At 46.5% G+C, this 25,690-nt stretch overlaps 1 protein-coding gene across 1 annotated transcript in view; it reads left to right on the plus strand.

Annotated features, from left to right (window-relative positions):
* Nucleotides 1–24,674, plus strand: part of cep72 (centrosomal protein 72) — a 157,182-nt gene extending 132,508 nt beyond the window's left edge. Inside the window, exons 13-14 of the mRNA XM_068000553.1 lie at nt 4,140–4,251; nt 23,796–24,674. Coding sequence (XP_067856654.1) covers nt 4,140–4,251; nt 23,796–24,009 — 326 coding nt within the window. The 3' untranslated portion in view covers nt 24,010–24,674. The remainder of the gene's footprint in view (nt 1–4,139; nt 4,252–23,795) is intronic.
* The last annotated feature ends 1,016 nt before the right edge of the window (nt 24,675–25,690 follow it).

The following is a 25,690-nucleotide window of genomic DNA, read 5'->3' on the forward strand; positions in this document are numbered from 1 at the left end:
CATATCAATGCCAACGACATAGGTGGAAAGAGGGATGAGGTCCTGCAAGCAGATTTTAAGGAGTTAGGAATGAGGTTAACAAGCAGGACATCAAAGGTAGTAATCTCCGGATTACTCCCGGTGCCATGCGTTAGTGAGTATAGAAATAGGAGGATAGAGAGATGATTGCGTGGCTGAAGAGAAGGTGCAGGAGGGAGGGCTTTAGATTCCTGGGGCATTGGGACCAGTTCTGCGGAAGGTGGGACCTGTACAGGCCGGATGGATTGCACCTCGATGGAGCTGGGACCAATGTGCTCGCGGGGAGGTTCGCTAGTGCTGTGGGGGGTTTTTAAACTAATTTGCCAGGGGGATGGGCATCAGGATACAGCATTGGAAAGGAGAAACAAGGGGCACAAAAGATCAGGAGAGAAAGATAGCACTAGAGCAAGTAATATTACAGTATTAGATGGGATCAGACTAAGAGAGAGTACAAGAAAGTCTAAGACTGGTTTGCAGTGCATGTGTGTAAACGCATGAAGTGTGATAAACAAGGTTGGTGAGCTACAGGCACAAATAGCCACATGGGAATACAATGTTGTGGCGATAACGGAGAACTGGCTCAAAAAAGGGCAGGATTGGGTACTAAATATTCCTGGATACAAGGTGTTCAGGAAAGATAGGGAAGGAAAGAGAAGTGGGGTGGCAGTATTGATTAAGGAGAATATTGCAGTACTGGAGAGAGAGGATGTCCTGGAGGGATCAAGGACAGAATCTATTTAGTTACAAAATAAAAGAGGTGCTATTACACTTCTGGGTGTATTCTATAGGCCACCAACTAGTGGGAAGGATATAGAGGTGCAAATTTGCAGGGAAATTACAGAGGTGCAAAAGCTATAGAGTAATGATAACGGGGGATTTCAACTATCCTAATATAGACTGGGATAACAATAATAATATAAGGGGCAAAGAGGGGGAGGAATTTTAGAAATATGTTCAGGATAACTTTCTTAATCAATATGTTTCCGGCCCAATGAGGAAGGAGGCATTGCTGGACTTGGTTCTAGGGAATGAGGTGGGCCAAGTGGAGCAAGTGTCAGTGGGAGAGCATTTAGGGAGCAGCGATCATAGTATCATAAGGTTTAGAATAGCTATGAAAAAGGACACGGACCACTCTAAAGTAAAAATACTCAATTGGAGGGGGGGCCAATTTCAATGGGATGAGAACAGATCTAGCCCGGGTAAATTGGAATCAAAGATTGGCAGGCAAAACTGTAATGGAACAGTGGGCGGCCTTTAAAGAGGAGATGGTTCAGGTACTGTGTAGGTACATTCCCACAAGACAGAAAGGTAGGGCAACTAAAGCCAGAGTTCCCTGGATGACAAAAGAGATAGTGAGTAAGATGAAATGGAAAAGAGGGGCGTATGACAGATGTCAGGTTGATAACACAAGTGAGAACCAGGCAGAATATAGAAAGTTCAGAGGGGAAGTGCAAAAGGAAATAAGAGGGGCAAAGAGAGAGTATGAGAATAGACTGGCGGCTAACATAAAAGGGAATCCAAAAGTCTTCTACAGGCATGTAAACAGTAAACGGATAGTAAGAGGAGGGGTGGGGCCGATTAGGAACCATAAAAGAGATCTAGTCATGGAGGCAGAGGGGATGGCCGAGGTACTAAATGAGTACTTTGCATCTATCTTTACCAAGGAAGAAGATGCTGCCAGAGTCTCAGTAAAGGAAGATATAGTTGAGATACTGGATGGGCTAAAAATTGATAAAGAAGAGGTACTAGAAAGGCTAGCTGTACTTAAAGTAGATAAGCCACCTGGTCCGGATGGGATGCATCCTAGGTTGCTGAGGGAAGTAAGGGTGGAAATTGTGGAGGTACTGGCCATAATCTTCCAAACATCCGTAGATACGGGGTGGTGCCAGAAGACTGGAGAACTGCAAATGTTACACCCTTGTTCAAAAAAGGGTGTAAGGATAAACCCAGCAACTATAGGCCAGTCAGTTTAACCCCAGTGGTGGGGAAACATTTGGAAACGATAATCCGGGACAGAATTAACAGTGGGGATTGCTTAGAGAAAGCCAGCTTGGATTTGTTAAAGGCAAATTGTATTTAACCAACCTGATAAGAGTTTTTTGATGAGATAACAGAGAGGGTATATGAGGGTGATGCAGTTGATGTGGTGTATATGGACTTTCAAAAGATGTTTGATAAAGTGCCACACGGTAGGCTTATCATCAAGATTGCGGCCCGTGGAATATGGGGGCAGTAGCAACATGGATACAGAATTGGCTAAGAGACAGGAAAGAGGGAGTAGTGGTGAACGGTTGTTTTTCGGACTGAAGTGAGGTGTACAGTGGTGTTCCCCAGGGATCGGTGCTGGGACCACTGCTTTTCTTGATATATATTAATAACTTGGACTTGTGTGTACAGGGCACAATTTCCAAATTTGCAGATGACACAAAACCTGGAAGGGTAGTAAACAGTGAGGAGGATAGTGATAGACTTCAAGAGGATATAGACAGGCTGGTGGCATGGGCGGACACGTGGCAGATGAAATTTATCGCAGAAAAATGCGAAGTGATACATTTCAGTAGGAAGAACGAGGAGAGACAATATAAACTAGAGGGCACAACTCTAAAAGGGGTACAGGAACAGAGACATCTGGGGGTATTTATGCACAAATCATTGAAGGTGGCAGGGCAGGTTGAGAAAGCGGTTAAAAAAGCATACGGGATCCTGGGCTTTATAAATAGAGGCATAGAGTACAAAAGTATGGAAGTCATGATGAACCTTTATAAAACACTGGTTCGGCCACAACTGGAGTATTGTGTCCAGTTCTGGGCACCGCACTCTAGGTAAGTTGTGAAGGCCTTAGAGAGGGTGCAGAAGAGATTTACTGGAATGATTCCAGGGATGAGGGACTTTAGTTATGTTGATAGACTGGAGAAGCTGGGGTTGTTCTCCTTGGAACAGAGACAGTTGCGAGGAGATTTGATAGAGGTATTCAAAATCATGATGGGTCTAGACAGAGTAGATAGAGAGAAACTGTTCCCATTGGCAGAAGAGTCAAGAACCAGAGGACATAGATTGAAGGTGATTGGCAAACGAACCAAAGGTGATTTGAGGAAAAACGTTTTCACACAGCGAGTGGCTAGGATCTGGAATGCACTGCCCGAGGGGGTGGTGGAGGCAGATTCAGTTATGGCCTTCAAAAGGGAACTGGATAAGTACTTGAAGGGAAAAAGTTTGCAGGGCTACGGGGATAGGGCGGGGAAGGGGGACTAGCTGGATTGCTCTTGCATAGAGCCGGCACGGACTCGATGGGCCAGATGGCCTCCTTCCGTGCTGTAACCATTCTGTGATTCTGTGATATTGGAGGTTCTTCAACGACTAGAGAAACCATTTATAATCTTTATATTTCAGACCACAGACGATCGAAATAATGACATTAAGTTCCCAATGATAAATATTTTTAAAATCCATTATGTTAAATGCCTCCTGCCCCCCAGTCTGTCCCAGCGCTAGACATCACTGGCAAAGGCCCACTTCTTGTCTACAGGACTGGAGGGCCCAAGGCACCTGCAACCACTTTCCCAGCCTAGGCGTATTCTGGCTGCTTTCACGGTCAGTTGATAACATCCCCGTTTCTGAGTCAGAAGGTCGTGGGTTCAAGCCCCACTCCAGGACTTCTGCACATAATCCAGGCTGGCACTCCCAGTGTAGTACTGAGAGAATGCTGCACTGTCGGAGGTGCCACCTTTCAGGTGAGATGTTAACCTGACAACTCATTGGCCTGTTCCAGTGACACTATTCGAAGAAGAGCAGGGGAGTTCTCCCCAGTGTTCTAGCCAATATTTATCCCTCAACCAACACCACTAAAACAGATTAATTGGTCACTTACCCCATTTCAGTTCAAGAAATCTGCTGTACGCAAATTGGCTGCCACATTTGCTTACATAATGATAGCGACTGCATTTCAAAAGTGCTTCATTGCCTGTAAGTCGCCTTGGGACGTTCTGAGGATGTGAAAGGCGCTATATAAATGCGAGTTCTTTCCATAGCACAAGCTGCACAGCTAATCTATTTCTAGGTTCTCTTGTGGCAAAGGCTTGCGTTATTTTTCCGAAACTCATTTCTGCTTTTTGCATACCTAGAGCTGCAGAGCCACAACCAACAGCTGCGATGCGAGATTGACAATCTGAAGCACCAGGTCCAGTGTTACAACAAAATCCAAGAACTGACTGATAAACTCCAGGAAAGCCACAGGTAGCAGAGATTCCACCAGTGCATCGGTTCTTAAACCCACACACTTTTGAATTCTGTCACGTCACTGTACAAAAAAAACAAGAGACTCACACAATCCTTTTGCAGAATTTTTCCGAAAGTGAGTAACAGGTTGCATCCTTCGCAGACTGCTGGTATCGCACCAAATCCCTGTGGGAAATTACATAACGGGATGATCGTCCTTTAAAGGCATTTTGCGGCACTTTGATGTCAGAGGCATCCCCACATTAACCTTTCCGCCCTCGCGGTGCCCTTGAGTGTCAACGTGTCATCTGGGTTTCTGGTTTCCTGCAAGGACTGCCCTCCCTCCTCCTCATGACTTGGTCAGTCCACAGTGGTCTGTGGAGGATGCGATCTGTGAAAGAAAGGTTAGCAACCTTGTAGCGCCGTCGTCATCCTTTTAGTGAACGCCCTCCACACACCTGTCTGACCCCTCGAGCCTTCCAGGGAGTGCAAATAATTAATATGCTGCCTTTTTTCAGGCAATAACTTGGGGCAAAAACAGGGCCTCACATACTGCATGGGGTCAGGCCAGGTTGGGACACCTCTGGTGTTGTAATGTCACAAAACATCTCAACATCTTAAGGGAGGTTGTCCCTTTGTGATTTTTCTTCCTCCCCAGAAAATGTGGGGCAGCGCTGGTCGACTCCAGGAGGATGCTCATGAGAAGAATGAAGACCCTACAAGGGAGGTAGTCTTTCTTTGTGCATTTTGTGATATACAGTTGGATCTGGTTACCCAGTGCAGAAATATTTCACGAGTACTTCCAGGAAACTGCTGTCCTATAGGGAGACAGTTAACTAGGAGTAAATAGTTTCAGCTTAGATTACTTAACCACTTGTTTATTCCAAATTATTTTAAAGCACTAACTATTTTCAGAGAGCTCAGTTGTTGAAGGGCTGGCCCATCGATCAGAGCTTGTATCCATTTCAATGAAGACGCCACACTCCAAGGACGTCAGCTGAGAGAATCTCCACAGAATGCTTCCCGAATCAGTCTAGTTCTGCTTATGAGTGGGTTCTGCAGGGTTCCCACCAGCAACATCCAGCAAAGTTTGTAGCTCGATAAATGTACCGACAGCGTCCCGTTCAGTGGGAGTGTGGATCTGAGAATGGGGCGCACCAGATTTACACTGCTCTCGACTCCCAAAGTGCCAAAAAATATATTGTTTGGAAGCCTCGCAAAGAGTGAACAAATACTTCATTAAATGCCAATGTGGTAATAAGTGCCATGTACAGTTTCAGGGGTATGGGCAGGTCTTTTGTCCCCAGCACTGCTTGCTCATATACGTTTCAGCTGTCGTTCAGTGATACATTGTTTGTGGGACCTTGCTGTGCGCAAATTGGCGGCCGTGTTTCCTACATTACAACAGTGGCTGAGTGCTGCACTGTCGGAGGTGCTGTCTTTCGGATGAGACGTTAAACTGAGGCCCATTCAGGTGAATGTAAAAGATCCCATGGCACTATTCGAAGAAGAGCAGGGGAGTTCTCCCCGGTGGTGTCCTGGCCAACATTAATCCCTCAACCAACATCACCAAAACAGATTATCTTATTGCTGTTTGTGGGACCTTGCTGTGTGCAAATTAGCAACAGTGTTTCCTACATTACAACAGTGACTACACTTCTAAAGTACTTCATTGGCTGTAAAGCGCTTTGGGACATCCTGAGGTTGTGAAAGGCGCTATATAAATGCAAATTCTTTCTTTGATATAAAACAGGCACATTGCAGATTTGATCCTCTGACGTTTGAATATATGAATCTTAAAGGTATGTTGGACTTTTGTTTATTTTTTTTCTTTTAGGATCCCTTTCTGAGCAATAGCCTCATTGCATTGGTTCCTGCTGCTAATTAGGGCCAGCTTTTTGCTCTCCGATTCTTCATTTGCAATTGCTTTTCACAGAGCTGTCTTACTGCTATTTAATTTGCAGCAACCATACAAGCTTAGCATGGAAACTCCTTTAGCACTGCTAGTTTTCGATGAGGCAAGAATGACAGACGCGGCTAAACCAGAGGCAGACAAATGCACCCACCCTTACACCGAGAGCCACCTCTACTGACCTTTGATAGGGTAGGTAGAGAGAAACTATTTCCTCTGGGGGGAGAGTTCAGAACAAGGGAGCATAACCTTAAAATTAGAGCAAGGCCTTTCAGGGGTGATGTCAGGAAGCACTTCTTCACACAAAGGGTAGTGGAAATCTGGAACACTCTCTTTCCCCCCCCCCCCCCCCCCCCCCCCCAAAAGCTGTTGAGGCTGGGGGTCAATTGAAAATTTCAAAACCGAGATTGATAGATTTTTGTTAGGCAAGGGTATTAAGGGATATGGAACCAAGGCACGTAAATGGAGTCAAGATACAGATCATCCATGATCTAATAGAATGGTGGAACAGGCTCAAGGGGTTGAATGGCCTCCTCCTGTTCCTGTGACCTAGGCACAGCTACCTATGTATGTCAGGAAACATCCTATCAGCATCTGGGCATTATGTTGCTTCCTCAAGCCAGTTTGGCAAGCACAGGGATAGCCCTGTCCAGTGCAATGAAGGTCACCACAGCATTAAATGTCTTTGCCAACACATCCTTCCCGCAGCCACTGGGGTATTTGCTGTGCACTGGTGCATCAATCAAATCACAGAAGCCTTGTTTGCCGGGAAGAACCCTTTTATGGAAAGAAGGCAACAGAACAAGAGAGCTCAAGCTTTTACCTCGTGGCAGAATTCACAAAAGTGAAGGGCCTCATAAATGGCCCATAGCCCCTCACCATGCCAACTACATGGTCTATATAAACAGCAAAGGGTTCTATTCCATTAGTCTGCAGGTGGTCTCTAACCGTGGTCAGAATGCCAGGTCACTCTCCTGCTCTGTAACCTTTAGTGGATACTCCTACATTGTATACACCTGCCTGGAATTACCTGGACCTAAATGTATTGCACCATATTTATCCACATCAAAGAACATCTACCACACAAGGGCCCATTCCCCAAGGTATCTAGATCACCCTGTACTCTAGTTATTTGATCGATGTTCTTAACTCCAGCACATGTTTTTGCATTATCTGGAAACTTGAGAATAGTTCATTCAATGCAGCCATCCAAATCGTTTAACATTGAAGAGCATGGACCCCACACAGATGCCTTGGTTAGACCACACTTGGAGTACTGTGAACAGTTCTGGTCTTCATATTACAAAAAGGATATAGAGGCACTGGAGAAGGTACAAAACAAATTTACAAGAATGATAATAGAACTGAGAGGTTATAACTATCAGGAAAGACTGGGTTTCTTTCCTTTAGAAAAGTGAAGGCTGAGGGGTGACCTAATAGAGGTCTTTAAAATTATGAAAAGGTTTATAGAGTGGACGTAGAGAAGATGTTTCCACTTGTGGGGGAGACCAGAACTAGGGGCCATAAATATAAAATAGTCACTAATAAATCCAATAGGGAATTCAGGAAAAACTTCTTTACCCAGAGAGTGGTTAGAATGTGGAACTCGCTACCACATGGAGTAATTGAGGCGAATAGCATAGATGCATTTAAGGGGATGCCAGATAAGTATACGAGGGAGAAAGGAATAGAAGGATATGCTGATAGGATTGGATGAAGTAGGGTGGATGGAGGCTCGTGTGGAGCATAAACACCGACATAGACCAGTTGGGCCGAATGGCCTGTTTCTGTGCTGTAAATTCTGTGTAATTCTATGTACTTTTATGCCTGTGGGACTCCACCTGTAACTTGATCCCAAGCAGGACTGCTTCCATTGATTACGAACCTCTGCCTATATGAATGCAATCAGTTCGCTATTCGGCTTAAAATCTCCCCACCAATCCTATGCAATGAGACTTTATTCAACGTTCTGTGTAACGTTTTATCAAAGGTTCTCTGGAAATCAAGATGTACTATATCAACTGGGCTACCATTATCCACCAGCCTCGTCGCCTAGTCAAAGAACTAAATCAGGTTAATGAGACAGGACCTCCGTTTCCTAAAGACCTGATGGGATTCCCTACTAACTGCTGATCCCTCCCACGCGATCATGTAGCGTATCTTTAATAATTGCCTTCTAGCATCTTCCCTACCACCAATGTCAAGCAAACTGGCCTATAATTCCCAGGGTCTGGTTTACTCCCCCTTAAAATATTGTAGCCTGGACCTTCCTTCAATCCACAGGAATGACCCTTGACCTCAATTAGTTGTTAAATATATGAACCAATGCCTCGCATAATATGTCCTGTATTTCCTTTAGGGAATGTCATCAGCTCCAGCAGCCCAATCAGACTTAAGACCCTTATTCTTAGCCAAAACCATTACTGCATTTGCAATTTCAGGAGCAACCCCTCACCAGCAACACTGGCAACTTAGCATCATCTTCAGTCGTGAACACCAATGTAAAGGATCCACTTGGCACCTCAGCCATATCTTGGTCCTCGATCCTAACCTGCCTGGCTGAATCTCTTAGAAGACCTATGCAGTCCTTAATCACTTTCTGACTTCTGGCATAGCTGATAAAACCTTACTGTCATTACTGCACCTATCCACACTGCTATTTTTCACAGCTCTTTTGGCCTTTACAGTAGCGGATATAGTTAACTTCAGCTGTATCTTACACCTGTCTCTGGTGTCTTGACGGGATGAGTAGGAAGTAGAGTGATGAGGGAGACCTGCAGTCTGGAAGACTTGTGTTCCAGTCACTAATTGAAAGGACCTTTACACACAATCAGCTTGACTCAGTGGTGGCACTCTCACTTCTGATGTTTGTGGGTTCAAACCCCATTATAGGATTAAGCACGTAATCTAGGCTGATACTGAGAAACTGCTGTGTTGTCCTCCTTTGGACCTTCACTGGGAATATAGGAACAGGAGAAGGCCATTCACACCCTCGAGCCTGTTCCGCCATTTAATTAGATCATGGCTGATCTGTATCTTAACTTCACCTATCTGCCTTGGTCCCATAATCCTTAACACCCTTACTTAACAAAAATCTATCAATCTCATTTTGAAATTTTCAATTGACACCCCCCCAGCCTCAACAGCTTTTAGAGAGAGTTCCAGATTTCCACTACCCTTTGTGTGAAGAAATGCTTTCTGACATCACCCCTGAACGGCCTAGCTCTAATTTTAAGGGTATGCCCCCTTTTTCTGGACTCTCCCACCAGAGGAAATAGATTCTCTCTGTCTACCCTATCAAATCCCTTAATCATCTGAAATACCCCAATTAGTTCACCCCTTAATCTCCTATAGTCAACGGAATACAAGCCTAGTCTATGCAACCTGTCTTCATAATTTAAATCCAGTATCTTTCTGGTGAATCTGTGCTGCACCCCCTCCAAAGCCAATATATCCTTCCTGAGGTGCGGTGCCGAGAACTGAATGCAGTACTCTAAATGGGGTCTCTTGAGATAAAGGCCAACATTCCATTAGCCTTCTTAATTATTTTTTGTACCTGTCCACTAGCTTTTAGTGATTTCTGTACTTAGACCCATAAATCTCTCTGAACATTCACAGTTCCTAGCTTCTCATCATTTGGAAAATACTCTGATTTATCTTTCTTAGATCCAAAGTGGATGACCTCACATTTTCCCACATTAACCTCCATCTGCCACAGTTTTGCCCACTCACCTAATCTATCAATGTCCCTTTGCAGCTTTCTGCTGCCATCTACACTATTTACTGTGCCACCTGACGTAGTGTCGCATCAAACTTAGATATACGGCTCTCTATTCCTTCATCCAAGTCATTTATAAATATAGTGAAAAGCCGTGGCCTCAGTACAGATCCGTGGAGCGCCACTAGTCACATTCTGCCTATTTGAGTACATACCCATTATCCCTACTCTCTGTTGCCTACCTTCTAACCAATTCCCTATCCAAGCCAAATAGGGAATTGATATTCTCCCATTACGTGAGTTGTCTAAAACAAAAGCAAAATATTGCAGCTGCTGAAAATCTGAAATAAAAACAGAAAATGCTGGCAACACTCAGCAGGTGTGGAGAGAGAAACAGAGTTAACATTTCAGGTCGATGACCCTTAGTCAGAACTGGAAGATGTTAGTGATTAACAGCTTTTAAGGAAGTACAGAGCCGGGGAAAACTGGGGGGGGGGGGATCAAAAGGGAAGGTCTGTGATAGGGGAGGGCAGGAGTGATTAAATGACAAAAGGGATGATGGTGCAAGGCAAGAGGGGGTGGAGAAATATAAAACCAAAGATGGGTCTAGAGGAGGCGTAAATGGATACAACAGAACCATTACCAGCACCTGCTGTCCGAGGAAATAGGAGCAGTGGTTATGATCTAAAGTTGTTGAACTCAGTGTTGAGGCCAGAAGGTTGGAAAGTGCCTTATCGAAAGATGTTGTGCTGTTGCTCGAGCTTGCTCTAAATACAGTACACAGCACTCTAAATGCGGCTGTACTAAGTTATTTTAAAATCTAAGTTTAGTATTCCTAGTTTTATATTGTACTGTCCTAGCAACAGACTCTTAACACTCTATTTGCTTTCTCTATGGCCTCACTTCGTTGCTTGTGCACCTTCAGTGTTTCATCTACTATGAACCCCGGGTCCCTCTCCGGCTCTGCAATCTTCTGGTGAGACTTTTATCTGGGGCCCCATTTACCCGTTCAGATGGATGTAAAAGATCGTGTGCCGTTGATAAAGAAGAGCTGAGAGTTCTCCCGATGTCCTGGCCAACATTCCTCCCTGCACCGACCGAGCCAATAATAGATGAACCTTTTTTATTCGTTCATGGGATGTGGGCATCGTTGGCGAGGCCAGCATTTATTTCCCCATCCATAATTGCCCTTGAGAAGGTGGTGGTGAGCCGCCTTCTTGAACCGCTGCAGTCCGTATGGTGAAGGTTCTCCCACAGTGCTGTTAGGAAGGGAGTTCCAGGATTTTGACCCAGCGACGATGAAGGAACGGCGATATATTTCCAAGTCAGGATGGTGTGTGACTTGGAGGGGAACATGCAGGTGGTGTTGTTCCCATGTGCCTGCTGCTCTTGTCCTAGTTGGTAGAGGTCGTGGGTTGGGGAGGTGCTGTCGAAGAAGCCTTGGCGAGTTGCTGCAATGCATCCTGTGGATGATACACACTGCAGCCACAGTGCGCTGGTGGTGAAGAGAGTGAATATTTAGGGTGGTGGATGGGGTGCCAATCAAGCGGGCTACTTTGTCCTGGATGGTGTCGAGCTTCTTGAGTATTGGAGCCATAGAGAAAGCAAATAGAGTGTTAAGAGTCTGTTGCTAGGACAGTACAATATAAAGCTCATCCAGGCAAGTGGGGAGTATTCCATCACACTCCTGACTTGTGCCTTGTAGATGGTGGAAAGGCTTTAGGGAGTCAGGAGGTGAGTCACTCGCCGCAGAATACCCAGCCTCTCACCTGCTCTTGTAGCCACAGTATTTATATGGCTGGTCCAGATAAGTTTGTGGTCAATGATGACCCCCAGGATGTTGATGGTGGGGGATTCGGCAATGGTAATGCCGTTGAAAGTCAAGGGGAGGTGGATAGACTCTCTCTTGTTGGAGATGGTCATTGCCTGTTACTTGTCTGGCGCGAATGTTACTTGCCACTTATGGGCCCAAGCCTGGATGTTGTCCAGGTCTTGCTGCATGCGGGCACGGACTGCTTCATTATTTGAGGGTTTGCGAATGGAACTGAACACAGTGCAATCATCAGAAAACATCCCCATTTCTGACCTTATGATGGAGGGAAGGTCATTGATGAAGCAGCTGAAGATGGCTGGGCCGAGGACACTGCCCTGAGGAACTCCTGCAGCAATGTCCTGGGGCTGAGATGATTGGCCTCCAACAACCACTACCATCTTCCTTTGTGCTAGGCATGACTCCAGCCACTGGAGAGTTTTGCCCCTGATTCCCATTGACTTCAATTTTACTAGGGCTCCTTGGTGCTACACTCTGTCAAATGCTGCCTTGGTGTCGAGGGCAGTCACTCTCACCTCACCTCTGGAATTCAGCTCTTTTATCCATGTTTGGACCAAGGCTGTAATGAGGTCTGGAGCCGAGTGGTCCTGGCAGAACCCAAACTGAGCATCGGTGAGCAGGTTATTGGTGAGTAAGTGCCGCTTGATAGCACTGTTGACGACACCTTCCATCACTTTGCTGATGATTGAGAGTAGACTGATGGGGCGGTAATTGGCCGGATTGGATTTGTCCTGCTTTTTGTGGACAGGATGTACCTGGGCAATTTTCCACATTGTCGGGTAGATGCCAGTGTTGTAACCGGGCATCCATCTCATTTGCTGTTCAGGGTACCATGCTGAGTGTAACTTGGCAGCCGTGTTTGTCAACATAACGGGTGACTGCACTTCAAAAAGTAATTTATTGATTGTGAAGCACTTTACAATGTTATGAGACTGCGATGAGGCACAAAATAAATGTTAGTTCTTCTAATTAAGCTGCCCCCCTTCACAATACAATGGTCATTTGAGCACCACCATATATTACCTTAACTACCATGCACACCTGTCCTTCTATCTGCTGCAACCCTAATAGTTTTGGACTACATTCAAGTCACATCCCATCATTTTATTTCCCTACTACTGATTTGTATATGTGTGTCTATTGTTTGGCTTCGCCTTAGTGACGGTGTATGGCCCGTGTCTTCCAAGGCCTTAGCTTGTGCTCTTTCTTATGGAGGACTGAGTGTTGATTACAGGCTGCTGTTCATCAAGGGGACCTCTTGTGCTCCCCTACTTCCTAGCACTGAGACATTAGATAGTCCTGGAGCCACTGGTCGCAGTTCCGAAGCTTCATCGTCTGGCTTCCGGCCCCTGCCCGGTGCTTGCCACTTCGGTCCTTGCAAGGGTCCGAATGGGTGTGACTAATGTGGTGCCGCCAGAGAGGTAGCTGCCTCCTTCTGCCCTGGCCTAGCTGCTGGCTTCTCCTTTAGCAAGTGCAGGGATCTGCGTGGGAACAGCATTTGTTCAAAATCATTAAGGGTTTTGACAGAGTAAATAAGGAGAAACTGTTTCCACTAGTGGGAGGGTCGATACCGAGAGGACACAGATTTAAGGAAATTGGCAAAAGAACCAGAGGGGAGATGAGGAGACACTTTTTTAAGCCGCGAGTTGTTATGATCTGGAATGCACTGCCTGAAAGGGTGATGGAAGCAGATTCAATAATAACTTTCAAAAAGGAATCGAAAAGGAAAAATTTACAGGGCAGTGGGGAAACCAGGGCGAATGGGACTAATTGGATAGCTCTTTCAAAGAGGCTGCACAGATCATTGTGAGTCTGAACTCTGACGTCAAGGGTCTCCCAACCCAGTTCCGCGGAAACAACTGCCTCTGGACTTAGGACTCTGTCCTCACTGGCTCGCCTGCTGATGGCTCTGGAGTTGCCGTGCACTTCATGGTTCTGTGCAGGCCCTCCCCAGTCCCACTTCACCACCCTCCCATTGCACTGCCCTGAACTTCCTGATTACTGGATGCAGCAGCTCTGAGAAAATTACACAGAATGTATAATACAGAAACAGGCCATTTGACTCAACTGGTCCATGCTGGCGTTTATACCCTACATGAGCCTCCTCCCTCTTTACTTCATCTAACCCTATCAACATATCCTTCTATTCCTTTCTTCCTCACATACTGGTCTTCAGTTGCTTCCAAGCCTTTATTCACAGAGATTCCCCTTACACACACACCACACCCTAGCTAAGCTCTCATATAAAAAGGATACGAGAGTCCCCAATTGACCACACACCTAATTAACACTAATTGATATAAATCACATGATACAATTAACATCAGATACGATGAATTGCTTTGAAGTAATGTAGACAAACACGGTTACCAATTTGTTCACAGCAAGATCCCACGAACGGCAATCTTTTTTTTGTTTTACACATGTTGGTTGATGAGTGTTGGCCAGGACACCGGGGAGAACTTCCTTGCTGTTGTTCGAATAGTGCCATGGGATGTTTTACGTGCACCTGAGAGGGAAGACGGGGCCTTGGTTTAACACCTCATCCAAAAGTCAGCACCTCCAACAGTGCAGCACACCCTCAGTACTGCTCCTCTGACAGTACAGTGCAGCAGTCCCTCAGTACTGCTCCTCCAACAGTGCAGCGCTCCCTCAGTACTGCCCCTCCGACAGTGCAGCGCTCCCTCAGTACTGCCCCTCCGACAGTGCAGCGCTCCCTCAGTACTGCCCCTCCGACAGTGCAGCGCTCCCTCAGTACTGCCCCTCCGACAGTGCAGCGCTCCCTCAGTACTGCCCCTCCAACAGTGCAGCGCTCCCTCAGTACTGCCCCTCCGACAGTGCTGCATGAAGTGTCAGCCTAGATTATGTGCTCAAGCCCTGAACTGGAGCTTGAGCCCACAACTTTCTCATTGAGGCAAGCTGATAACATATTTAAAGCACTAAAACCAATGCTGCGTAGCAAGCACATTCTACAGGGCCCCTCCACAGATCTCGCATGTCCACTTTACGTAAAGGACAAGTATGCAGTGCAGAGAAATATTTAAAATACAAACATCGAAAAATAATAGATTAGGAAAATAAAATCTAAGTTCATAAAATGCATTCAGAGCAAATGCTCTACATAATGAAGTGTTTCCCCTTGCAGTTACCTCCTCATTCACTGAAAACTTGGTCAGTCCTTCCAGGGAAAGTCAAGTCTCTAGTAAATGTGTATCTTCAGGTAGTACTTTGCGTACTTTGAGCATAGATTTAGCATTGCTAATGGAGTATGTAAATGAGCAGTTTACCAGTAAATTGATTGCCAGCGTATACTACATTCACGATTCTGAAGAAGTTGAACACAGCAAGTTTCCTTTGAATTGTCGGTACTCGCACAGAGAAGTTAAGGTCTTCATGTGGCAGTGCTGCTGCTGATTGTTCAAACAATAACAATGATTTTGAAGAATGCAGAACAAGACACGTTATTATGAACATGCAACAAATTGTTTGCGGTATCCAGGGCTTCAGTCATGACGTTTTACGACAGGAATTTCTATGGGCCTGGGAGAGTCAGTTCCAAAGTATGCTGAAATACCTTTCAGTGTGCTAGCTCAGTAATCTATTGCTAATGATTCTTAATGCTTGCAGTGCAATTGATGCATAAAGTTTGGCCAGCTCCCTCATTATCATTTGCAGCAGGCCAATTCTGTACCCTGAATAGATTAACTCGGTAATAGGCAATATATATTATGATTACTAAGAGTATTGTGTGTAAGATCTACCTGATACGATCATTTATGCAAACTTCTGCCATGAAAGAAAGAGCTTGCATTTATGTAGCGCCTTTCACGACCTCAACGTCCCAAAGTGCTTTGTAGCAAATGAAGGACTTTTGAAGTGTAGTCACTGTTGTAATGTAGGAAACGCAGCAGCCAATTTGCGCACAGTAAGGTCACACAAACAGCAATGTGATAACGACCAGATAAACTTTTTTTTGTGATGTTGGTTGATGGATAAATGTTGGCCAGGACACCGGGGAGAACTCCCCTGCTCTTCTTCGAATAGTGCCATGGGATCTTTGACGTCCACCTCAGTTTAAATTCTCATCCAAAAGACGGCACCTCTGACAGCACCGCAGCCCCTCAGTACTGCACTGAAGTGTCGGTCTAAATTATGTGCTCTCGTGTCTGGAATGGGGCTTGAATCTATGTCCTTCTGATTCAGAGGTGAGGGTGCTACCACTGAGGCAAGACTGACCCCCCCCCCCCATTTTAACTTTGTTTTGAAATTTATTCTGACCTTTTCTTGGAAATTAAAAATGTTCTGGACAGTGACATGTAATGTTATTATGGGGGAAAACAAATGCCTACCCCATGTCACAATACCATGTAATACAGAGAATGTAAAACCCTTAAAAGCGGGCAGTCACTTATACTGGAGAAAGGCTGTCCTCAGATCAGAAACGTACCTTCTGGGAAATTGTGGGCGCAAGCCTGTCCTGTCAGCCTGTAATACAGCATGTAAACACCAAATCTCCCGTAATTCTTTGCTTGATACCTTGTCACCTGAACACTTTGTGTATAGTACATAATTGGGACAAAAGATCACCGGTATTAAAAAGGTTATTATTAAATAGACAAATGCCTGGACTGCTTTTCTGTTGATCACTAGACTTCCTGCAGTGAATGCACTTTTCTAGTCCTCTAGCACCATCTACTCCAGATTTCTCTTCAGCCTTTCTTGCCTTTCTCCAAAGTCAGATGGTCTAAAAACTACTCATTACTTCCCTTCCACTCTCACTCTTTCCACCCTTCTTTCCCCCCTTCTTTCCCCCTCCTTCCTCCCCCTCCCCCCATCCATCCTCTCCTGAAGACATTGACTGTTGCTGAGGAAAGGTTTTGCATGTGCTGGCAGCCTTTCAGTACCTCACCCAAAAGGCTACGTCTCGCGTGTGACCCAAGACATTGAACGTCAGCAGGCCATTTGGTCATGGAGGGCATCACTGCTGAGCCCAATTCTACTTCTGCTGATGCCCACGCACATGCACTTTCCAGCAGGAATCGCTGCACACTGATGCACAGTATTTTTTTTTAGTTGTTCTCCAGATGTGAGCAAAGCTAGCGAGACTACATTTATTGCCCATCTCTAGTTACCATGAGAAGGTGGTGGTGGGCCTTGAACTGCTGCAGTTGTACGAAAATGGCGGGTAGTAAAAGACCAGCTGGTCCATCAAGTCTGCCCCACACTCATCATGCCTGGGGCATCATGATCAGACATTACTTACCCACTCCCCTCCCCCCCATCCCCACTGCCATGTAATCTTCTGGGAAGAATAGAAAAACAGAATGTTTTTTAAATGGTGAGAAACTATTAAATGTTTTGATTTGGGTGTCCTGTTACAAGAAACACAAAAAGTTAGCATGTAGGTACAGCAAGCAATTAGAAAGTCAAATAGCATGTTGGCCTTTATTGCAAGGGGGTTGGAGTACAAGAATAAGGAAGTCTTACTACAAGTGTACAGGGCTTTGGTGAGACCTCACCTCGAGTACTGTGTACAGTTTTGGTCTCCTTACCTAAGGAAGGAGATACTTGCCTTTGGGACAGTGCGACGAAGGTTCACTAGATTAATTCCTGGGATGAGAGGGTGGTCCTATGAGGAGAGATTGAGTACAATGGGTCTATACTCTCTGGAGTTTAGAAAAATGAGAGGTGATCTCATTGAAATATATACGGTTCTGAGGGGGCTTGATAGGGTAGATGCTGAGAAGTTGTTCCCCCTGGCTGGAGAATCTAGAATTAGGGGGCATAGTTGCAGGATAAGGGGTCAGCCATTTAAGACTGAGATGAATCCAAGGTGAATGTAATAAAACTCCTCCATTTAAGACTCAGAGAGTTGCGAATCTTTGGAATTCTCTACCCCAGAGGGCTGTGGATGCTGAGTCATTGAATATATTCAAGGCTGAGATAGATAGATTTTTGGACTCTAGGGGAATCGAGGGTTATGGGGATCGGGCAGGAAAGTGGAGTTGAGGTTGAAGATCAGCCATGATCTGATTGAACGGTGGAGCAGGCTCGAGGGGCCCAATGGCCTACTCCTGCTCCTATTTCTTATGTTCATATGAGAGGCAAAAAAATCAGAAAAAAAACCCAGGGCCAAAAGAGGGGAAGAATCTGGAAAATTCCTCTCCGACCTCCCCTCAGGTGGCTGAAAGACCAGGAGACCACTCTGACCATGCTTACGTTAACTTTTAAACCAGTTATGCAACCTCTGGTCCAGTTCCCTTTTTGAGGGCATTCAGAGAGTCAGCACCCACCGCACAAGCCAGCGGCACATTCCAATGAATGACTACTCTCTGGGAAAAGAAGAACTGCCTAACATCTAGAATATTCCTATTCTTGTGTAGCTTAAATACATGTCCCCTGGTCCTCCCCAATCTGTCAAACTGAAATAATCTATCAACAGCCCTTTTGTTATCTTATATACCTCTATCAGGTCACCTCTAAGTCTACGCTGCTCTAAAGTCCTTGTCAGTTTAAACCCGGGTTGATTTTTTTCTCCCTTCTCCCTAGCCCAGGGACAGTGAGGCCAATTATAGTATCCCGGCTGGCCTCCCTGAGCTTGAACCTGGGACTGTTCTGGTCTGCATAGTTTAGTCCTGTACAAGGTGGTACTTTCACTCACTAGACCATTGGAGGCACTCATCCAGATATTAATAGTAACTGCCACAAGCCTTAGACAACGGACGTATGCTGCCAAAGTGAATGGAATAAAACTCCTCCACTCATTACTCTTTTTGTAGAATTTAAAAGCGCAGTTCTTTGAATAGTTAACCTTGCCTTATCTAAACAGCAAGGAAGCGGCAAAAACACTAGAATGAAACCTTAGGGTGAAGTAAGAAGCCAAATATTATACAAGTGAGATCTGCGGGGCTAGTGAATTGTTGGTTGAGGGATAAATGTTGCCCAGGACACAGTGGAAAACTCCCCTGCTCTTCTTCAGATCCACCCGAGAGGGCAGATAAGCCCTCGCTTCAACAGAGGACGGCATCTCTGACACTGCAGCACTCCCTCAGTACTGCACTGGAGTGTCAGTCTACATTACATGCTCAAGTCTCTGGAGTGGGACTTGAAGCCACCACCTCCTGACTCAGAGGCGAGAGTGCTACCCACTGAGCCAAGGCTGACGCTACAAAATTTGGGCGCTTAAGATTTGTGTTTTTAAAAAAAAATAACCTCCTGGTTCAGCAGAAGTACGAAACGTATGTGCTGCCTGATAGCTCGGTTTATCTAACGTTCCCTGGACCATGTAATAGAGCCTGTGTATTATGGGATGTGAATTTCCTCGAGAGTTTTGTCGCTCAAACACTGTAACTTTGGTGGGAGAGCCTCGAAATTTCCAGGTAAACCAGCGTAAACGGATCCAGCGTATATGCTCAGCACCGCGGCTGCACTCACCATTTATGGTCCGCATATCTGTCCCACACCTGTGCTCTAACCCAATCAGCGCATGGACTCTATCTCCCATCTGCCACTTGCATTCTCTCCCCTGGTCTGCCTTCTTCATGAGCAGCATTAATAGCAGTAAAAGTCTGCTCAGAAACAAGTTTAAAAAGACAATGGCCCAGAATTTGCTGGAACGGGGCATATCGCGGCGTGCCCCGTTAGTTAGACTTTTTACCTCACTCTTCAGCTCTAAAACTTTGTTGCCCTGCAAGTTGCTGAAAGTACGAGCTGATAACGGCACGGCGAGGAAAACGGGGCATCTCGGACCACAGTCAACGACGGGACTAACAGTGTATCTCCTTAGCTAATGAGACTTAAGGATTGAGAAAGAAACAGGAACGACAGAGAAGGAAATAGAGGAAAATCAGGTACAGAAAAGAGGAATAAAGAGAGGGAAAGAAAGAGTGGATTAAGAGAAAGATAAAAGAGACAGATAGGAAAAGTACGAAATAAATTAAAATTTGAAATTTTTTACGTCTAAGAAGAATTTACTACATGCAGGAAAAAGATTGAGCAGTTTCAATTGTTCCCGTGAGTGGCATTGCAGAAATATAAATCTCATTGTTAAAAAGGTACTTACGCCGTTAAGTACCAGCCCTAGCTTTCCTTGGTGAGTTCAATGGGCAATTACAGCACAAATCAACTTCACAAAACTCACGGCGAGGGTGAGATGCCGTTTTCGCGAGGCTAATGATGGAGTGGCGCCTATCGGCCAGCAACTTGTAGCGATTCACAACTCACAGGTATCTCTTCCTCGCCTCAAGTTGCTGGACAATTTACACATTAATAGCAGCGAACACCATTAAACTGTCTGTTATTCTGGCAGCAAATTCTGGGCCAATATAAGAGTCCATATATCTAAAAATCAAAAATAAATCAAAGAATAAAGTTGGGACGTATTTGAATAAATCATTGCGAAACTGCTGCATGCTTCCATTCGGCTCATATACTACAAACACACAGGAGACAGATGCATTCTGCTCCCGACAACCCCTCCCATGCTCCAACAACCTAGAATCTGGAGTATTCCCACACCCCAACCCCCAAGTGCTTCCAGGTTCAGACTAAATTTGTGAGGGGATCTTCTCCCAAAAATTCCCAGGTCCTAGCCCAGCGCTGTCCGATAGAAATCACTGACTAGCCACAGGTGTTACTACGGTAACACAGTTTTAGACACATGCATTAATTTTAGTTCTGAAGACGAGAGAAATTGTTTCAGAACAATTTCTGATGAATGAGTGTTAATTTCAGTCAAGGAACGCCATGCATTCTTTTCTGTGAACCTACTGGAAATGTTCTGTCAAATTCAAAATGCACATGTTCGAAAAGTTTCTTCAAATTATCCATCTTATTTTCAGCAAACAACCTTGTGCACAGTGGCTTCTGGTCACTTTCCACAACGGTAAACTGAATTACCCATCCATCACCTGATCTCGGCCCTTTTTGACTGGAGGTTCAGAACCTGTCCATGTTCTCCTTTCAAGCGCACCCCCACTCTCCACCCAGACCCAGACCCATTCTCCACCCAGACCCAGACCCACTCTCCACCCAGACCCAGACCCACTCTCCACCAGACCAACCCCCACTCTCCACCCAGACCCAGACCCACTCTCCACCCAGACCCAGACCCACTCTCCACCAGACCCAGACCCAGTCTCCACCAGACCAACCCCCACTCTCCACCCAGACCCAGACCCACTCTCCACCAGACCCACCCCCACTCTCCACCCAGACCCAGACCCACTCTCCACCCAGACCCAGACCCACTCTCCACCAGACCCAGACCCACTCTCCACCAGACCAACCCCCACTCTCCACCCAGACCCAGACCCACTCTCCACCAGACCCACCCCCACTCTCCACCCAGACCCAGACCCACTCTCCACCAGACCAACCCCCACTCTCCACCCAGACCCAGACCCACTCTCCACCCAGACCCAGACCCACTCTCCACCAGACCAACCCCCACTCTCCACCAGACCCACCCCCACTCTCCACCCAGACCCAGACCCACTCTCCACCCAGACCCAGACCCACTCTCCGCCCAGACCAACCCCCACTCTCCACCCAGACCCAGACCCACCCCCACTCTCCACCCAGACCCAGACCCACCCCCACTCTCCACCCAGACCCAGACCCACCCCCACTCTCCACCCAGACCCAGACCCACCCCCACTCTCCATTCAGACCCAGACCCACCCCCACTCTCCACCCAGACCCAGACCCACCCCCACTCTCCATTCAGACACACCCCCACTCTCCGTCCAGACCCACCCCCACTCTCCACCCAGACCCAGACCCACTCTCCACCCAGACCCAGACCCACTCTCCACCAGACCAACCCCCACTCTCCACCCAGACCCAGACCCACCCCCACTCTCCACCCAGACCCAGACCCGCCCCCGCTCTCCGTCCAGACCCGCCCCCGCTCTCCGTCCAGACCCGCCCCCGCTCTCCGTCCAGACCCGCCCCCGCTCTCCGTCCAGACCCGCCCCCGCTGTCCGTCCAGATCCGCCCCCGCTCTCCGCCCAGACCCGCCCCCGCTCTCCGCCCAGACTCGCCCCCGCTCTCCGCCCAGACCCGCCCCCGCTCTCCGCCCAGACTCGCCCCCGCTCTCCGCCCAGACCCGCCCCCGCTCTCCGCCCAGACCCGCCCCCGCTCTCCGTCCAGACCCGCCCCCGCTCTCCGTCCAGACCCGCCCCCGCTGTCCGTCCAGACCCGCCCCCGCTCTCCGTCCAGACCCGCCCCCGCTCTCCGCCCAGACCCGCCCCCGCTCTCCGTCCAGACCCGCCCCCGCTCTCCGCCCAGACCCGCCCCCGCTCTCCGCCCAGACCCGCCCCCGCTCTCCGCCCAGACCCGCCCCCGCTCTCCGCCCAGACCCGCACCCGCTCTCCAATCCAGACCCCCCACCCCTCCCCCAGCTCACCACCCAGACGCCTGCTTTCCATCCTGACCCGCCCCCTCACATGCACGAGGTAAACGTTCTTACTGTGGAGCTGCTGGGCTGCAACGGTACGAGGAGCTGTACTACAAGACAAACACTTCTTTCGGACTCTCCTGTTCTGCTCCGAGACCTGAGGCGCATCTGTCCGTTGCTGGGATCACCTGTCGCAGAGTGGTGCAGGTTATGCCCAGTCTTTTTACCCATGGAGCCGCACTCGGGTTTGCAGTGGAGGTGCCGGGGCCTGCATTGAGTTAGTCTTGTAGCTCGCTGTCAGCTGTGATTTTTTTCCCTTATGGACCAGTCGGTGGAGTGTGGGGCCATGTCCCAGTTTGGCAACAGCCATTTAGCGACATTGCTGGCCGGTGCCCATAGACCCATGCGTGATGTGCCCCTGCTAATCAGCCATGCAATTCGCCACATCTGGATTCCCAATTAACCACATGTGGCGAGTGGCTAACTTATCGGATAACACTGCCCTAGCCATAATGTTCCTAAGGCCTAGCACTGCCCCCCCCCCTCCAACAAAGTGCTCCCAGCTGTCTGTTGCAAGTCCCCCACCCTCGGAGGCTGTGGCTCCTTCTATTTATTCCAACTCAAGAGCCCAGCTGCTTACTTCCTCCCCCCACCCTGGCCTGATTTCCACCCCCAAGTTTCTTTCTCACCTGCACGTGTTACAACCCCTCCCACACCACCTCCTTCCTAATCCTGGTGCCCACCTCCAATACTTTGGCTCCTTTCTTTAACCAATTGGGCTTCAACATTGATAGAAATTGAGTATATCGGTGAAGAAGCAGAGAGATATTGGGAGAGATGTAGAAGAGGGAGAGGATGGAAAGAATGAGCGAGCGAGCCAGAGAGACACTACACATAGAAAGGGGAAGGTAAACTGAAAGAGAGAGAAAAGGGATGGGTGGAGAAAGAAAACAGAAAAACAGTTCCAGATGGAAAGGCACATTTTTTATCTGTAGGCAGTCGACTAGTATATTGCATACTTCTTGCTTTCCACAGATATTGAGGAATATTGCTCCATATAAATGTTAAACTAAATTGGCTTCACGAGAGCTACGGGTAAATGTGTAAATTATATTGAATAAACAGTGAGGGTCTGTTCTAGGCAATAAATCAGAATGGACAAAATGAGGTCTATCCAGGTTTGTGCATAAAAAGACTGACTGCACCATTACTTACTATGTAAGGAACAAATCAGGAGCATGGTAACAATTTGCACATGTCATTGCATTGCTAGGAATTTGCTGGTATCGGGATTGCATAGATGCAGGTTCGACAGGATTATAAAAATCTGTTATTGTTTACTGTCTCCAAGCAACCTGGCATAATATTATCACACAATCACACTTTAAATGGTAGTGTGAAGTGGTGTCCTACATGTTCTATGTTTTAATCTTCTATGGCCAACTTTTCAGTTGCAGAGTTATTTTTGAGACTTGAATTCAGCTCAGTAATGAGGGGATGTGCAATGCTCCGTATCCTGCCGCTGATCTTTATTTCGAAACAAAAAATGTGGATAGCTCTTACAAAAATGTAGGTTAAAGCATTACTGGGAAATCTGTAGCATTTGTGGCTTTTGAGCTAGTGATTGCCGATACTTGTTGGGATTCTTAAAAAAAAAATATTAAAACAAAGCCAAGATACTAAATTGCTGTCTTAATTGCAGGGCGCTGGTATGCACAAACGAACACTTGCTGAGGGAGCTGAATGAAACGCGGGCCCGACACAAGGCAGAAGTGGACCAGCTGCACTGGAGCTACATTCAGCTCAAGAAAACCATGGAGCAGCCCACCCGCACCACGACCATGACAACATCTGGCTGCATATCGTCGAGCAGAGAGATTAAAAGCCACATTGAGATAGAAGATCAGAGACGTTAAAGGCAACCCTCCGCCCCCACAAAAAAAAAGACTGACCTGGAGAAAACAAAATGAGCTGGAGCCCTGTACGAGACCATGCTGTTTACTGAAAGCACCTCTCCTTCCATCAATACAAAGTTTAATAACTCATGGCCAGAGATGTGTCAAACGTGTCTACAGTACGTGTACCGAAGATAGAGATGTAACAGTGTTTAATTCATTTAACAAGGCTTCTAGTCGGGTTCAGAGTTTTGTAACTTCTCACTTCTTGTTCCTTCTACTAGTTTCCCCTCCACCTGGCTCCAAGTGTCCCAGAGTTTCAAACCAGTCCTCCCGAAGCAGCTTATATTGCAGCTCAGATCTGTTTGAAGGCTTAGAATATACTTTTACTTGTCTCTTCCTTACATAAGCCAGTTCTCAAACCCTCAATCTGGCCTTTCAATGTTTCACTAAACGTACAAATAGGTTGCAAACATATCAAACAGCTCTCTCTATATATTTGGTTTCACTCTACATACTTTGTTACATTGCTTTCATCCTGTGCAGCCTGCACATTTCACTCTAGAGCTAGTTATTGGACAGTAGCATTAGTAACATAAAACATTTGTTTGAAATTCCTCTGCTATTTTAACAAAAGGTGTTAACCCTTTTAAAATAAATGAGCATTGTGTTTGCTCCTAATATTGCACAGTGTGCAGTGAACCCTTCTATGTCTTGAATTGCAAGATAAAATGTTTTTACTTTACAATTCAATTAATTTTTGATGTACATGATGTCATGAAGATTAGGTTGGTTGCTGGTTGGCAGAAATGAGTTGAAAGCTCACTCCTGTGTTTTTATCCACATAATAATTTCAGTAAGCCCCCTGTAATTATGCGACTATATGGAGATTTACTTTTAACACAATGATTTGTGTTAATATTACAACAGGACTGAGGGGAGCAGGCAGTTTGAGAATTCTTTGTTGTACATTCAAACTATCAAGCAGATGCTCATCGTTCTTGGATTTTTGAGATGTAGTCTCCCTCTTTCTAAAGCTTTTCTTTCCCTCCTCAAGGTGGCCTCCCTGTTCCGTGTGCCATCCACAGCCAATGGCAGGCGGCTCAGCCTCTGTTTCCGGGCCCCCTCCCAATGTCGCTCAGAAACTGACCACTGCGGGTTTATGTACGAGAGCAGTCAAAGAGATGGCTCTTACTCCCTTCCTATAGGAGCGTCTAGCTAACACATATAACCTTCCTATAGGGGCTTCTAACTAACACATATAACCTTCCTATAGGGGCTTCTAGCTAACACATATAACCTTCCTATAGGGGCTTCTAGCTAACACATATAACCTTCCTATAGGGGCTTCTAACTAACACATATAACCTTCCTAAAGGGGCTTCTAGCTAACACATATAACCTTCCTATAGCACCTGTCCAGCTAACACATATAACCTTCCTATAGCATCTGTCCAGCTAACACATACAACCTTCCTATAGCACCTGTCCAGCTAACACATACAACCTTCCTATAGCACCTGTCCAGCTAACACATACAACCTTCCTATAGGGGCTTCTAGCTAACACATACAACCTTCCTATAGGGGCTTCTAACACATACAACCTTCCTATAGCACCTGTCCAGCTAACACATATAATCTTCCTATAGCACCTGTCCAGCTAACGCATACGACCTTCCTATAGGGGCTTCTAACTAACA

Source organism: Heptranchias perlo, chromosome 2 (assembly GCF_035084215.1).
Source record: "Heptranchias perlo isolate sHepPer1 chromosome 2, sHepPer1.hap1, whole genome shotgun sequence".
NCBI lineage: Eukaryota > Metazoa > Chordata > Chondrichthyes > Hexanchiformes > Hexanchidae > Heptranchias > Heptranchias perlo.